Here is a 15,830-nt window from a genome sequence, read left to right as displayed (position 1 = left end):
TACATTCAAGCAGTGTTTCTTTGGGATAAAACTAATCAGCTTGTTCCTTCACACCCAAGCAATATTCTCAAACCTGATTTAAAAAAAATTTTGTTACTGTGGTTTTCATGTTCTTTTACAAACGGAGACTTCAGATCATAAAAATATAGGGTGAAATTACAGCCCCATTTAATCAATGGTAAAACTCTGATTGACTTTAACAGGACCAGGATTTTACCCATAGTGTTAGGCAACAATTTTTAGAAATGGAAGTGTAAAATAGGCCACTAAATCTTTATTTAGGCACTTAAGTAGAAGTGGTTTCGTTTTTTTCACATGTGCAGATCTGCTTCTCCCATCGACTTCCCCAACTCTTGCTGTTGCTTAGTACCTTTGAAAATCAAGCTGCTTCTATGTAGGTGCCTAAATATCCAGGCATCCTGACTTAAAAGCTTTTTCTGTTTGTAGCTTAAGCGGGTACAGATTTACTGTATGAAAAGATTTTCATCACAAAAACATCTTACTCTAAACAGTTTAAAAAGCAAATTGTTTTTTCTAGAACAGCAGAGAAATTCATACACTATGGCTCAAACTGCCATTGGGTGTCTAATATACATGTGCTGAAAAACTTCCATTTATGCCTGTGCTCAAGCCATAGGAAAATTGACCCTGTGCTCTGAGTGGTGCACACTGCTGGTGGTTTTGAAACAGAGAAGGAGGGGGGGAAATCCCAAGGATGACCCATTAAAACCATGACAAAATAAATTGGCCAAATAGAGGAGGACAAAATTGATTGGAAAATAAATGAGAGACACAAGGTAGGTAAGCTAATGTCTTTTAATGGACCCGAAGAGCTCAGTGTAGCTTGAAAGCTTGTCTCTGTCTCTTCTGCCAACAGAAGTTGGTCCAATAAAAGGAATCTCACCCACGTTCTCTGTCATATAATCTGGGACCAACACAGCTATAACAACACTGCAAACAACCTGGAAAATAAATGTAACTTGTAATTGTTATGTTATTGCAGACAATCAAAAGATGGGAGGAAATGTTAACATTTATAAAGGAGAAATATCTAATAGTATCCTTTTTATATCTTGCTAAAATATTTATTTAACAAATTTAATTTTAATTGGCTTTCCTAGGACATATTTACCTTGGCTTTTTACAGTTTTTACCTAAAGTTTTTACCATGCACTTTAACAACTTAGGACCAAATTCTGTCACCCTTACTCATGTTGAACAGTACAATACTCTTCAAGTAGTCCTGCTGAGGATCTTATATAGGATGGATAGAGATACTTATTGCTGAGTTTTAGTTTTATATTGATAAAGGTTTTGTTAAATTCTTTTAACCTTCTAGTTATGTATCAAATGGGTCTGTCTACTTTGATACAATGAAGTTTGATGCCACTGAGAAACACTCCTATGCTAAGTTGGTTCCTGAAGCTGTAGGTGATCAGAGAGCTCTTCAGGAGGGTGAAGGTAATAAAATCAATATTCACTTAAGTTGCTATCAGCATGCACAACGTCAGATATTCCCATTGACTTGGTTCAGGCCCATTAGAAGAATGGAAAAGTTTTGTAGTCTCCACATTGCACTTCCTTTATTTTTGGAGTCACAAATGAGTAGAGTTGGGCAGGAAACAGTTTTCCTGTCTTGCAAACAATTTTAAGATTTTGAAACAAATTTCTGTCCCAAGTCAGGACAAGACATCAATCTCAAAAAATGTTATGAACCAAAAATCTGAAAGGGGAAAAAAAAAAATCTGTTCGCATCAGTCAAAACATTTCAATTTCGACCATTTTTTATATTTAAAAAAAATTATTCTAGCTTAAATTTTGAAACAAAAAGTCATTTTGAACTGGGAAACCAGAATCTTTCATTCTATGTTGAAATAGGGTGTTTCAACAACTATGAAACTTTCTTCTAACAATTTTGAGTCTTAAAAATTTGTCAAAATTGACCCTTTCCTGCAAAAGGTTTTGGTTTCAATTAATCAGCCTTTGATATAAAAACATTTGGTTGAACAATTCCCAATCAGCTCTACAAATTAGCTGTTTTCCTGAAATCAGTGACCAGCACTGGGATTGGATCAGCTCTTGTTACAACTTGCCGGCTTCAAATGTAAATTACTTTTATATATTGAGAACTGTTCTTCACATTGTAAATATTCATGTTACTGTGCTGAGCTAAATGGGTGCAGCCCTCTTTTAATTAAAACTTGTAGTAGAGGGTGATGCTAAAATTTGCAACAAAGCACGATGCCCATGAGGAAATTAATAATTCTATATTCAGTGCAAGGTTTGAATGGTCTGCAATAAATAGTACATGGGGTCACGTGTTGAATGATAAGGATAAAAAGAAATAGTGAATAGCTACACGTTCAGTGATTACCATCCATCCTGTGTCATCTCCTGAATGAGACAGAGATGCTATGGAAAAAATAGTATGTGATCATGTAATTAAAGAACAGATCATAATGCATATGCAAAAGGGACCTGAATTAAGGTTGCACAGGCAACCTTTATTCTGGCATTTTCTAACTTCTGACTTCTTGAATTTGCAACCTTAACATTTGGGGGGCCACGGGAGGTTGTAATGCTGTAATTATGAATGCTGAGAGAGAGTAGCAGTTGAATCACATATTTCAGGGCTTAAGAAGCTTCACAACTAACACTTTTGTTGGTAGTCTCAGAAGAGGCCATGGATTAATCAAGAAGCAAAGGATTGCTCTTTTCAGTTGTAAATTTTTAGTGTGGTTTTTTTTTGTTTGTTTTTTTGCATTGAAAGTTACAGCAGAAACAGGAGTAGGTAACGCTAATGTTTAAAGACAGTATAAATATATACAAAGTTTTCTCCATTGACAGGTGACCTCAGTATCTCAGTTGATCGTTTGAGTGAGAAACGTTCCCCGAATGATTTTGCTTTGTGGAAATCTTCCAAACCAGGAGAGCCCTCATGGGACTCCCCTTGGGGAAAGGTAAGGATCAGTGTGTTCAAACCACACACATAATACAGAAGCTAATCTTTCTACAGCTTATGAATATCATCTGTACTAGCCTGTACAACAAATGATCCAGCCTCATCTTTCATTTAATGAAGTCGAGATTGCAATAATATTTTGTTCAGTAGCATTGCTGTGTTCATTTAATATCCTATACAGTGTAGTTAGCCAGTTATTAGCCACTTCTCAAATAGAAGTCTGTGTGCAGAAATGTTGTCCATTAAATCAATATTACCAATGTACCTCTAAACATGGGGATCGGTCTACCTTGTCCACTTTCCCATTATTAACCTCCCAAAGTTTCAGTTCAGTATTCTGTGCTCAAATCAAAATGCCTGTTGGAATGAGTGGGGAGAAGGTTCCACTCATCTGAAAGTAGTTTGCATAAGAACGAATGCCTCACTTTAAGGCAAGGGTTCCAAGACTTATAACCCCGAGAATAAATGCAGCTTTCCCTTGTGATGTTAAGAGAGACAAAACCATTACTTGAATGCAATACTTTATTTTGAAAGTATTAGAGGGGCCAGGACTGTGTTCTGTATATTCATCTGCTCATAGATACATTTGGCATGTATGATTTATTACAGTATGGGAGATCTTGAAGTTCAACACTATTCTTATATCAAGGATGATGATGATTAAAAATCTGTTCTCCCTCATACTTCTATGTCATATTAATTTATTTGTATTTATTAGTGGACAAACCAATGAGGGAATGATACAGACAAAGGTGTGGATAGAAAGTAGTTTCTCCTAAGAAGGGTTTCTGTAAAAAACCAATAACAAAGAATATTTAATCTGTACTGAAATCACTTGTTTATCTCTAAACAGGGCCGTCCAGGTTGGCATATTGAATGCTCTGCTATGGCTGGATCCATTCTGGGAGAGTCGATGGACATTCATGGAGGGGGCTTTGATCTTCGATTCCCTCACCATGACAATGAATTGGCACAGTCTGAGGTAGGTGACATGTTCACCATCTGTCTTTAGTTTCTATTATACAAAAATTATACCATTTTTAGATTTGACTGAGACTTAAAAAAAAAAAAAGCCCAGAAACCCCAAACTCTTAAAGTGTAGTTTCTCTTAGCTGGTGACTGTCAACAGAATAGTGAAGTTGATCATATCCAGTGTGGTGATGAATGCACAAAGGAAAAAAACTGAAAAACAGAATTTTTTTTTTCCTCCTTTTTTCTTTGGTTACTGTAATCTTGGGTATTTGTAACTACAGTAGGTACAAATGTTTCAGGCAGAAATTATTTTTAAAGCTGATAATATCCCTTTAATGAAAAGAATAAAACTTTTTCAAAATAAAAGGCAGAAATAATCTAAATAAAAGGGAGACTTCATTAAACTAATGTGAAATTATATTTTGTCGCTGTCTAATGAGGTTTTATCAACTCCAGCACGTCATCAGATTCTCTTAATTTAAATCCTGCTTCTTTTTTTTCCTTTTATTTAAAACTATGCTCAGGTAAAATACTCATGTGGTACCTGCACGGAATCCAGTGCTGCAGCTGGATCTGCACAAGTGAGAGTCTGCATCTATGTGGAGTCCACTGAAGTCAGTGGAGCTCCGGGCAGATGCATGTGTCATTGCACATCCAATTGTAGAATTGGGGGCATAATCTGAACAGTATTTTCGCTCTTAAAAGAGTAACATTTTGTGATTCCTGATCATGTTTAGGAAATGTGCCTTCAGAAAATCCTTTTTGTATCATCATGGTGGTTTTGTTTTGTTACATTTTTTTCCTGTTCAGAAACCTTATGTGTGTGGACGTGTGCTGTTGTTTTTAAAAAAACAAAAAAACAAAAAACTTATCCTTTCTATTTGTGGTTTTGCTGCAGGCATACTTTGAAAATGATCACTGGGTTCGATATTTTTTGCACACTGGTCATTTAACAATTGCTGGCTGTAAAATGTCTAAATCTTTAAAAAACTTCATTACTATCAAAGATGCACTGAAGAAACATACAGGTAAAATCTTATTTGTGGCAGAAACACTTTTTAAGAAGCTTGTAAAATGTATTTTTTAAGAAAATTTAAGCCAAGAAAAATAGCCATTTAAAAAAAAGCCATAAATTGAACATTATTTCTTGTATAAGTTTCCTGATTAAAATGGGAATTGGCAAGTTTGGGTTCTTCAGTATTTTTTTTTTTTTGGTAACTGAATTTGTGCTTAACGATTCTTTTTCGTTCATATTACAGTAGTTTAGGAATATAGAGCATTGGAATCAATTTCAAGCTAAGTCAATTTTGTGGGTAAGAGAGGATGGTTAAGGCACTAGCCTAGGTCTTAGGAGACCTGGGTTCAAGTCCATACTCCACCACATATTTCCCATGTGATCTTGAGCAAGTCTCTGAGGTCCAGATTTTTCAAAGGCATTTAACCTCTTAAAAATGGAAATAGACATGGAGTGGATTTTAAAAAGTGCCTTTGAAAATCCCACTAGGCACCTATCTGCTTCTTTCAGCAGCGAAATACTTCTACAAATCTGGCTATTTGCTTCTCTGTGCCTTCATTCTACATCTATAAAGTGGAGACAATAGTATTTCCATACCTCACAGCAACATTGTGAGGATAAGTACATTAAAGATGATGAGGTGCTCAGATATTATCATTTTGGAGTCATATAAATATATTCGATAATGATGATTTTCCATCTGCATCTTAAAATTCCTAATTCCTAATAGCACGGCAGTTACGGCTGGCTTTCCTGATGCACTCTTGGAAGGATACGCTGGATTATTCAAAAAACACCATGGAATCAGCTATTCAGTATGAGAAATTCCTGAATGTAAGCAAGCTTTCCTCTCTTCTTCTTTATTCTTTAAACTTTGTGCTATCCTATCCCCCAGTAATGTAAACCAATCCCAAAAGGAGCTAACTGCACTCAACTCCACTGAGCTCAGTGGAAACTCAGAGCTCAGAACACTTCTCAGGGCTGGGCCCATTTTTCTACGACTATGGTGAATACGATGACATTTTTTGTGTATTGTGGAAAATCAAATAAAAATTGATTTTAAGAGAGGTAGCACATTATCCAGTATAACTACATTTAAAATTATAAATTATTTACGGTTTTTTGAGTTAAGGCTGCTACTCTCTATTTATAATTCTTCATGCAGCAATCTGAGACCCTTCGCAATTGTGTGGGCAGGAAAACGAGCCCAACCTAACAGCTTCCAGAAATGCTGTCTTAGTGAAATACATATTTCCTTTTATGCCAATAATACCTAAAGTGGTGAGAAAAATATGAAGAGATAATTAGCTATCCAGGTGGCACAAGAATCACACACATTCTGCTGAATATATCTGGTGTCTTTCATTTAAAAAAAATATTTTTAGTATCACTGCCAGTATCTGCTCCTTTTCCCTACTTACACACATCTGAAAACCACCACACAGTTCTGCACAACAGAAATATCTTCTTAAGTGAGGCCTCTTCCTGGAATAAAAAGACTGGTGCATGTCAGGGCTGAGGTGCATTTGCCGAGCTGTCTGGAAAAACTTGCATGGGTCCTGTGCACTGCGAGCAACTCAGATTGCTCCAGCTAAGCCTTGCCTTTTCATGAGCGGTAACTTGACGCACTGTTTTTTGTTTTTTTAAAGTGTGCTGTGTAATTAGTTTTGGTCTGTCAGTTACTGCTAATGATAGTCGGTTTATTGTGGTGATAGTAAAAGCATTAAGCAATACACATTACTAACTGCATCAACACTAGAATGAATTGTTGCTTTAGGGAAATACACAAGTCTAATGAAGGAAAGTCATTATGTACTAGAATCAGAAACACAACAAAAAGACTTTTCTTCCAGACAACACAATTCATATTTTCACAACCTGAAATACAGTAAGCAAAGGAGAGATTCATAATCAATGTAAGTTATCATTACCTCATTTTGTCCACAACTGACAAGATTGTTACAGGGACTCCAAACTAAAAGATCATAGTTCAAAGAAATTAAATTGCAGTGGTTTGTTGTTAATGTCTAATATGTTGTGTTAGGTCACAACCTTGACAAAGAGCAGCTTAACGCTCATAATATAATACAGTGGGTAATGCAAAATAAGTGTATTTTTCTTATTTTGGGAGGTCTGTAGCAGATCTTTGCTTAAATTGTATCTAGGCACAAGTATTAAAATGGCTAACTGAAAATTTACTTTGGTATAGTAAACACAGGTTTGTCTGAGTTATGCTGATTTCAAACTGCATCCTTCTTTTTTAGGAGTTCTTTTTAAATGTAAAGGATATCCTTCGGGCTCCTAGTGATTTGATAGGCCAGTTTCAAAAATGGGAATTTAGAGAAACAGAGCTGAGTAAAAGGTGAGTGAGCTACTTTTAATTTCTGCATTAATAGCCGTTTATATATGCACACTTAAGATTCCCATTTTTCTAACTGGCATTTCCTTTTCTTGAAAAAGGATCTAATAATACTTTACGCTCTTACAGCAACCTTCCACTGAGAATCTCAAAGTACTTTACAAGCTGATGCGTTTAACCTTGCAACAGTTTTATTAGGTATTTTTCAGCATACAATACATGGAATTAATCACATCACTTCTATTGACATTCATGTGACTTGGGTGCCTAATTTTTGAATGTCACTCTGTATATGTGTGCTGAAAGGGAACTTCTTTCTGTTTTGAATCTCCTCTAGGTTATGTGACTATCAGGTGTATACTTAAGAAACTATCTGAGAAGGGGCAGATCACGCTAATGTAATGTGTTTCGACTGTACTAATAAAATAATACTTGGCACTTACAACATTTTGAAAATGCAAAGTGCTGTGGGGAAACTGAGACAAATGGAAGTTAAGTGACTTGCCCAAAATCAGAGAGCAACGATAAGAACTCAGAAGTTTCTGACTTTTGACCTTACCCTCAATCCAGTAAAACAAAATAGTGATATTGACATTATGGTCTCTTTCCATTTAGATGATAATCCTTCACATTTTAATGAAATCCCACTTCAGTGGCTGTAATTTAAACAGTGCATGATTTGATTCTTCTTTTTAAAGTCAAAGCAACATATAGTTAAGTGTGTCCTTGGGAATTACCAGAGTCATTGTGTCCGCAGTGCTGGAAAGACGGGTACCTGTTTCTTAGTAGCAGATAATGCTGCTTCTGGATTTTCAACTTTGAATAGCAGGCAGGTGGGGCAAATTGACTGTTAAAGGGGAAAAAAATCAAAGCATAGAAAACATTGAGTAAAGGAGAGTGAGAAAGGAGAGAACTAGATACAGGAGGGAGAAAGAGGATAGGAACAGGAAAAAGAGAAGTATTGGGGGAAGAGAGCATTTCCTTCCTCCTTTTACTTGTCTTTCCCCACCTCCTTGTCTTTCTCCTTTCCCTTCTCTTTCAAGTAGATAATGCCCTTTTGGATCTTAAATAAAAAAACTACTTCCTTAAATCTCTATTTTGCCTGAAGAAATGGGGGACACATACCATATGTATTACAAATCAATTCATGAACAGTTTAAACAGTGTTTCCATGGAAATGTTCATGATTAAGGCTGTGTGTCTGTCACAGAGGTTGCAGAAGTCACGGATTCCATGACATACCACTACCTCCGTGACCTCTGACCCCAGGGCCGCCCAAGCAGCAGGCCCTGGGGTCAGCCACACTGGCTCCTGCTGGAGCAGCCCCACAGCCAGACATTCCAGCTGCACCAGCCGCTGCTCGGGCAGCTGGCCCTGGGGGCCACCCGAGTAGTGGCCCTGGGGGCGGCCAGAGCAGCCCCTACTTGGCTGCTCCTGGACCCAGGGGCTACCCAAGCAGTTGCCGGTGCGGCTGGACCCGGGGGCAGCTGCACCAGCTCCTGCTCAGCGGCCCCCGATTGCTGGCCCCAGCAACCACCTGAGCAGTGGCTAGTGCCACTGGCCCTGCGGATGGCCTGAGCAGCAGCCAGAGGGGCTGGCCCCAGGGGCCCCCCCAGAGGTCCTGCAGAGCAGCAGCGCTCCAGGGCCCCCCAGGTAAGATTTAGTTGGGTATTTATAGAAAAGGTCATGGACAGGTCACGGGCTGTGGATTTTTGTTTATTACCCATGACCTGTCCATGACTTTTCTAAAAATACACATGACTAAATCGTAGCCTTATTCATGATACCTGCTTGGAGTGGCTTCATAACATGTAGCTTCAGAACAAGTTTCCTTAAATCGTGGCATTGTGTAGGAATTTATGTAACAGAACACTCAGCTGGCACACAGTGAGAGTAAGCAGCACTAAAATGAAGCAGTGAAGAAGGGAAGAGACTGAACAAGCGAATTGTACTGCTTCTGCAAACATACAGAAAAGTGAGCTCTGAAGATATGCTAGGTCTGGTTTGTCCTGTCACTATTACCTGTCAGATAACCCACCCTCTCTGAGACTTTGGCAGCAGTATAGAATCAATATTTTATTATGCAGGTAAAATATTTTAACAAAATCACCTATATCATGGACACCAACACCTGTCTCTTAATCATCTTTTTTTTCCTTCTTCAGATATCAACTATGACCAAAGAAAGGGAAATCCTCCCCCTCCCCCCCCCACCTCCCCCACTTTTGCTCCTCTTATGGAAGCACTCCAGTGTACTGATGGAGCACACGAATTTTGACATTAATGTTATAATGATAATATCAATTGTGAACTTGTCTGCTTTTCTCTGATTTAGTTTTTACGACAAGAAGGCAGCCATTCATGAAGCACTGTGTGACAACATTGACACTCGCACTGTCTTGGAAGAAATGCGATCTTTAGTCAGTCAGAGCAATTCCTATATTGCTGCTAAGAAAACTGCCAGGCAAATGCCAAACAGACTGCTGCTAGAAAGTATTAGTTCTTTTCTCACTCAGATGTTAAAGGTAAGTGGTAGTGAGATTTTACATTAAATTAAAAAAGAATAGCTGCCATCACACTACGCAGCTGCTACGGCAATATTTTCCAGACATGTATGGATCAGTACAGTCATTCTGTAGATCTTGCCGGATTCTAAAGAGCCAGTTGCTTAAAAACAAAATCGTTACATTTTATGTATGGGGGGGAATACAGTTCTTTATAATTTTGTTTTACATTAATTTGCATTTGGTGGATGGATAGTTGACAGTGAAGTTGTGCAATCAACATCACCTAAGGCAACATTTGACTGTCAACTATTTAGGTTGCTTTAAGAAGAAAGAGCAATCTCCTAGTAGGATGCTGGAATATGGATTAGATGAGCCTTGTGGCCTCTTCAAACACCAGTATGTCTGATTTCGGTTAGCCTCCAGATATCTTCTATCATATGAATGTGTCTTTAATTTCCTTTTCCTTGACTAGATCTTTGGTGCCATAGAAAGTGATGAAGCACTTGGATTCCCTGTTGGAGGAAATGGCCAAAACATAAATGTAAGTGGAGAACAGAGTACATTCTACTAACTTATTCTGACTACATATAGACAGGTTTCAGAGTAGCAGCCGTGTTAGTCTGTATTCGCAAAAAGAAAAGGAGTACTTGTGGCACCTTAGAGACTAACCAATTTATTTCAGCATAAGCTTTTGTGAGCTACAGCTCACTTCATCGGATGCTATAGCTCACGAAAGCTTATGCTCAAATAAATTGGTTAGTCTCGAAGGTGCCACAAGTACTCCTTTTTTTTTTTTTTTTTTTTTTGACTACATATAGTACTTGCTAAAATAAGTCTCATTACAAGTAACTACATGTATTAATATTATTTATACAAATAAAAACACAAAATTACACTGATTAGGACTCATTGAAGCATACCAAAAACTAGCAGGGAGGCAGTTGGATTTTGATTTCAGTCTCACTTTCTGATCGCTTTGTAACCCATAATAGTTAGTTAATGGATAGTTAAAAGAACAACATTTGTCTGGCGTCTATAGGCAGCCTTGTTCTGTTCATCCAGCAGTACTACTGCAGTGAGGTATTTCTGCTGAGAGCAATTAAGACACACCTTCTGGGGGATGCTGATAAAGTTCTGTCATGTAGGAGCAATCTTTGGCGGGGAATAGGAGTGTAATGCTCCAGAGTGAGGGGAGGCCAATGATTATGGTCTTTGTACTGGAGCAAAATCTAACCTGAAAAATGGCACTATATCTTTAAAGTGTTTTCCTTTAGCACGACATCTGATGCCAGCATTTCGAAACATGGTCACATGAGACCATTCAGATTTAAGTGAAGTACATTTAGAAAAATATTTTCTGTTTCCTGTAAAGAATAGCAATGAAAACATTCACAGAATATCCTATCTTTGTATAGAATAACAAAACAAAACTACACCGCCCATTTTAACTCACCAAGAAAAAGAACTTCCTGTGTTGGAGTCGAGGCAAATGAATGAACACCCAGACTCTGTCTCTGTCTAGCTAGGTATTCATATGGTCCCCATTGCTGTAGCACTGAGTGCTATAGCAGTGGACTAAACAAACATTTACTAGGAGGTCTGTACCTTTTTCTCTTTTCCAAGACTGTATGGGAGAGAGGGCTGTGTGAAGAAAATGGTGCTGTTCCATATCAGAAATCATGAATATTGGATTTCTAATTTAGGTCAGCATTAGCAAACACTATTATCTCAGATTCCAGCAGAAAAGCCAGGACCTTGTTAGTAATCTTTCATAGGTGAGATTAAAAATTTATTTTTTAAACAGTCCTCACAATGCTAAAAGCAAATGTGCCTTGCAGAAGGACTGGCATTAGTGCGGAACAACAAACAAAGCCTTTCACTTTTAAATACCGCCAAGGATAGGAGGCATCAAAATGAGCTGATCTTGGAGGGGGTTTTAACATCTGTTTGTAAAATCCATGTAATTCTTTATATCTCGTCCTTTGTAAACAAACACTCTGGCAATTTTAAATATGAAAAATGAATGTCATCAGCCAAGCACATATGAACAAGCCTATAGTTTTGTTTTTTAAAGAAATAGGCTTTCATTTCCAGCATCCATTACAGTATATTACTAATTATTTGATTTTTGACAGTGTCCTCCTTAAATTTGCTACTTTCCTTGAATCTTTTGGCAGCTTTCCTTCAAGGTTTTCTTCGTCTTAGTCGTCTTCTTCTTAGCAAAGTTATCCAGTTGAATGTCCAATTACTTCATTTGGGACCTGATCCATAGCCTCTTGAAGTCACTGGGAGTCTTTCCATTGATTTCAGTGGGCTTTTGTTCATGCCCACATTTTCTTGTCCATGACTGAACATGAGGGGATGAGTAAAAACTGAAACAGGCACTCTCTCAACAAAAGCATAGTCTTTGTTTGAAAACTTTAAAAATAATGACTAGTATATATCCAATGCTAACCCCTTGCGGTTCAGTAATTCATTCAAAATCCATTCTTGTCACCTTGCAATCTGAAAAACCCAGATTCTAGAAGACTTAGGTTTTCAAGTGAATTTAGTGATGTTGCGAGGTTCGCTACTCTGGAAAGCAAACTCCTCCATCTGTATCCACAGAACAGAATACAGCAAAGGTAGTGGCAGTGCATGGTTCCCCATGCCACCCTGCTCATGTACCACAAGCTAACTTCAGTGAGAAAAAGAGAGTGAGAACAAGAGTGTTGTTCATTCTCTATGGCTTGCACCATTCTTGGTCTTTCTGCTGAGACTGCCAGCAGTTGTGATAGTGGTTTTTGTAGTGTGGATTCTTATTCATGACGATCTGGACTGAGCCCATCAACTCATTTCATGTAGGCATTTCCACCTTTTAACTGGGTAGGAGCCCTAACACACAGATGTTGGGGCTCCCCCAAGACCTTTTCCACTCATTTCCAAGAACTCTGTTCACCTCCAGTCTCACACAGGTGCGGTGCTGTTGTGTGAACAGCAACAGTTCCTGTTCCCCAGACAAAGCACTGGTCTTCACTAGCCTTGCAAGCAGGAGTCTTCCTGTGTTGTGGTGGTTTTTTTTTTTTTTTGTATTATCTGAGTTTATTTAACATTACTTTATTGCCATAGCAGAGCCTAATGATGCAAATCATCTCTCTCTCCTTGGAGACACTGAAAGGAAATAAATACTGTACTAGTAACCGAAGGTTCGAGGAAAAACTTCAGCCCAAGTGCATAGTGAACATTGTGTGTGTGTGTGTCTTACAACAGTGATACAGAATGTTAAACATGAAATGCAGTTCCTCAACTGATTTAAATAGTCATAGCTCTGTTGAAGTCAGTGGAACTATGTCAGTTTTCGCCAGTTGAGGATCTACCGTGAAGAGTTAGCTTCTACTTTATACTATATCCCTTTTAGCTCCAGAGAAGAACAGAGCGGAGTTTGACCCCATAAGTGCATACATATGAAACAGTTTTTGAATGGTTTGAATCTAAATTATTAACTAATCATAGAAATGTTTTGTTCGACAGCTTGAGTCTACAGTGATGCCATACCTACAAGTATTGTCTGATTTCAGAGAAGGAGTGCGACAAATTGCCAGAGAAAAGAAAGGTAAGGGTTAACTTTTTTCAAACATTATTGTAACTGATTTTAAGAGGGGGGGAGAAAAAATTAAATGTCGTTTTTTGATTATCTGATTAACATAAATAGCATCTCTGCTTTGAGAATAAAAATGGCATATTTATCTGTACCTATACACATTTCTCTGTGTATACAAAAGTAAACCAGAGTTGGTTTAAATCTTTGCCAGGTGTCCTTTTAATTATGATTATCTTTTCTGATGCTTCTAGATATGTTCATGTTAACCTGTTAAAGTATTCAGAATTTCCTATCATTGAGAGAGGGAACACGAGGAGTATGAATGTTCTGTTTCCTGTAGTGCCCACAGTGTGCTAATTGATTGCAAACATAAAAGAAGATGTAGTTCCTGTCCTGAAGGGCGTGCACATTTTAAAAATTGTAAATTGTAATTATTCCTTTTATTGGAACCTTCAACCACTTTGAGTACAAACAGGCTGAGTTGTTTCTTCGTGGTTTGATAGCATAGTCTGATCACAAAACCCCAGATAGTATTTTGTGATCTCTTTGGAGTATTCATAGGGGAGTTTGCTGAAGGTTGTTGTGGACTTTTTTCTTCTCCTTGGAAGCTTTAATGCTGCTTCGTGATTTGGCAACAGAACTGTATTGTGTTACAAATGGTGTTCTATTAATCTCTTTTTGCTTTTGCTTGTTGATGAGCTCCTACTGGATTTCTTGTTGTTCTGCCTACTATTCCCCTTGGGTTTTTATGCATCTTCAACGTATATTTGATACTGTTTTTTTTTTTAAACTAATGTCATGACTGAGAGAGAGTCAAAGTAGGAAATATTGATTTTTTTTTAAAATAAAAAGCCTTTGATTGAGTAGATTGATAATAGCTAGCAAGCAATTCTAATTCTGTTACCATATTGAAACGTACTAGCCAGAACAAACAGAATAAATATCTTACAAACACAAAAATGCTTCCAATGATGTGATCATTCAGATATAATCAACAAACTTATTTTGGCGTAGTTGATCTTACAAAATAGTCTTACTGGTTTCAAATTTTATGTATTTTAATTTTGATTTTTTTTTTTTAAAGTTCTTCAGCTCACAAGATGAGTGAGTGCCTTTTACTATTTGAAACATACATAAAATTTATTTTTTCTTTATGCAAAAAAACCTCAGCAGTTGAGATCAGCTGATTCACACTCTAATAGTTGAGGTTTGAATATCTAGGGGCTGATGGTAGTATATTTTCAGGAGAAGAAACCCAGCTCTGGAACTCATTTACCCTGTTGATCCAACAGAACTCAGATTTGTTAATTTTATAGGGCTTCTACCTGAAATTGAACTTTTAAAATGGTTTTGATTAGTGGTTGGGAATATTGCCTCTGAGTTTATACTTTCTTTTTAATTAGGGTTGTTGTAAATTAAGGGGATTTCTTCTTTTTTTTATAGCTAATTGCTGGCAGGATAATGTTAAATATGAATAATAGTGTTTTAATTTTGTAAATGCACCCAGACTCTTAATGTTAATAGGTATGAGTCTTTTATAAAACTAACTATAAAAATAAATGCAACTTTTTTGCCAATAAGGCAATCCACAAAGCATTCCACAACTCAGGCACCTGTGATCTGGGAATCTTGTCAGAGGACCAGAGGGAGCTATAACCAAAGTGTGTATTCAAACATTATTGAATAAACTCTGTCTTCAGCCAGAATGCCCTAATTGTAGGACATTCAAACATCATGTGAAAAAAAGTCTTTATCCATTTACAAGACTGGCAGACATCTGAATCGGAAACCTGCATTATTCATTCTTAGTAGAGTCTTGATTAACTGTGAATGTTTCTATTGATGATGATAAATGGGGGAAAGAAAAATACCAATGGTGTTTGCTAGGTGTACAGTGGGCAGAAATGGCTCTAAATAAAATGCTTTTAATAATATCCAGGAAAAGTGGTGAGTTTTTAACTCATCCCATTGTGTCAAGTAACTTCACATCATGTGCCTTTAGGTTTTGTTTCAGTACTTGGGCAACTGCAAAGTTCCTGTATCTCTGCCTCTTAAAGCATACACATTATAGCAGATTTTCTGATCTGTCACAGGCGTTCTTAATGCGAGAGAATAATTCTGTTAAAGCTAAACATCTATTCAAATGTTTTCAAACACCATTGACTCCTTTTTTGCTTGTCCTCTATATTTCTAACTTCATTCTTATTTCTTGGATCCCAGCTAAGTCTATTACCTTACTGTAAAGTCTTCCATTACTGAAATCTTGGTATTAAGGAATCTGTCGCAGTGTTTTATTAGATGGTGGGTCTCTCCCTATTCTACAGCCAGAACAGAGTTGGGAGAACCTACTCATATTTTCCTAATATATCAGATAGACTAAAAGTAGAACTACGCCTCCATCTTTTTTACTGTGCATCCTCTGTCTTCACTGTTGG

The 15,830-nt window shown here is 37.4% G+C and overlaps 1 protein-coding gene across 2 annotated transcripts in view; it reads left to right on the top strand.

Annotated features, from left to right (window-relative positions):
- Positions 1–15,830, top strand: part of CARS1 (cysteinyl-tRNA synthetase 1) — a 49,498-nt gene that overhangs the window by 23,659 nt on the left and 10,009 nt on the right. For both annotated transcript variants that reach the window (XM_073347286.1, XM_073347287.1), the window contains 9 exons: positions 1,340–1,461; positions 2,848–2,960; positions 3,816–3,944; positions 4,833–4,962; positions 5,680–5,783; positions 7,214–7,311; positions 9,644–9,833; positions 10,288–10,356; positions 13,326–13,407. In XM_073347286.1, coding sequence (XP_073203387.1) covers positions 1,340–1,461; positions 2,848–2,960; positions 3,816–3,944; positions 4,833–4,962; positions 5,680–5,783; positions 7,214–7,311; positions 9,644–9,833; positions 10,288–10,356; positions 13,326–13,407 — 1,037 coding nt within the window. The remainder of the gene's footprint in view (positions 1–1,339; positions 1,462–2,847; positions 2,961–3,815; positions 3,945–4,832; positions 4,963–5,679; positions 5,784–7,213; positions 7,312–9,643; positions 9,834–10,287; positions 10,357–13,325; positions 13,408–15,830) is intronic.

This window comes from Lepidochelys kempii, chromosome 6, assembly GCF_965140265.1.
Source record: "Lepidochelys kempii isolate rLepKem1 chromosome 6, rLepKem1.hap2, whole genome shotgun sequence".
Classification (NCBI taxonomy): domain Eukaryota; kingdom Metazoa; phylum Chordata; order Testudines; family Cheloniidae; genus Lepidochelys; species Lepidochelys kempii.
This window is presented reverse-complemented; position numbering and strand designations above follow the sequence as displayed.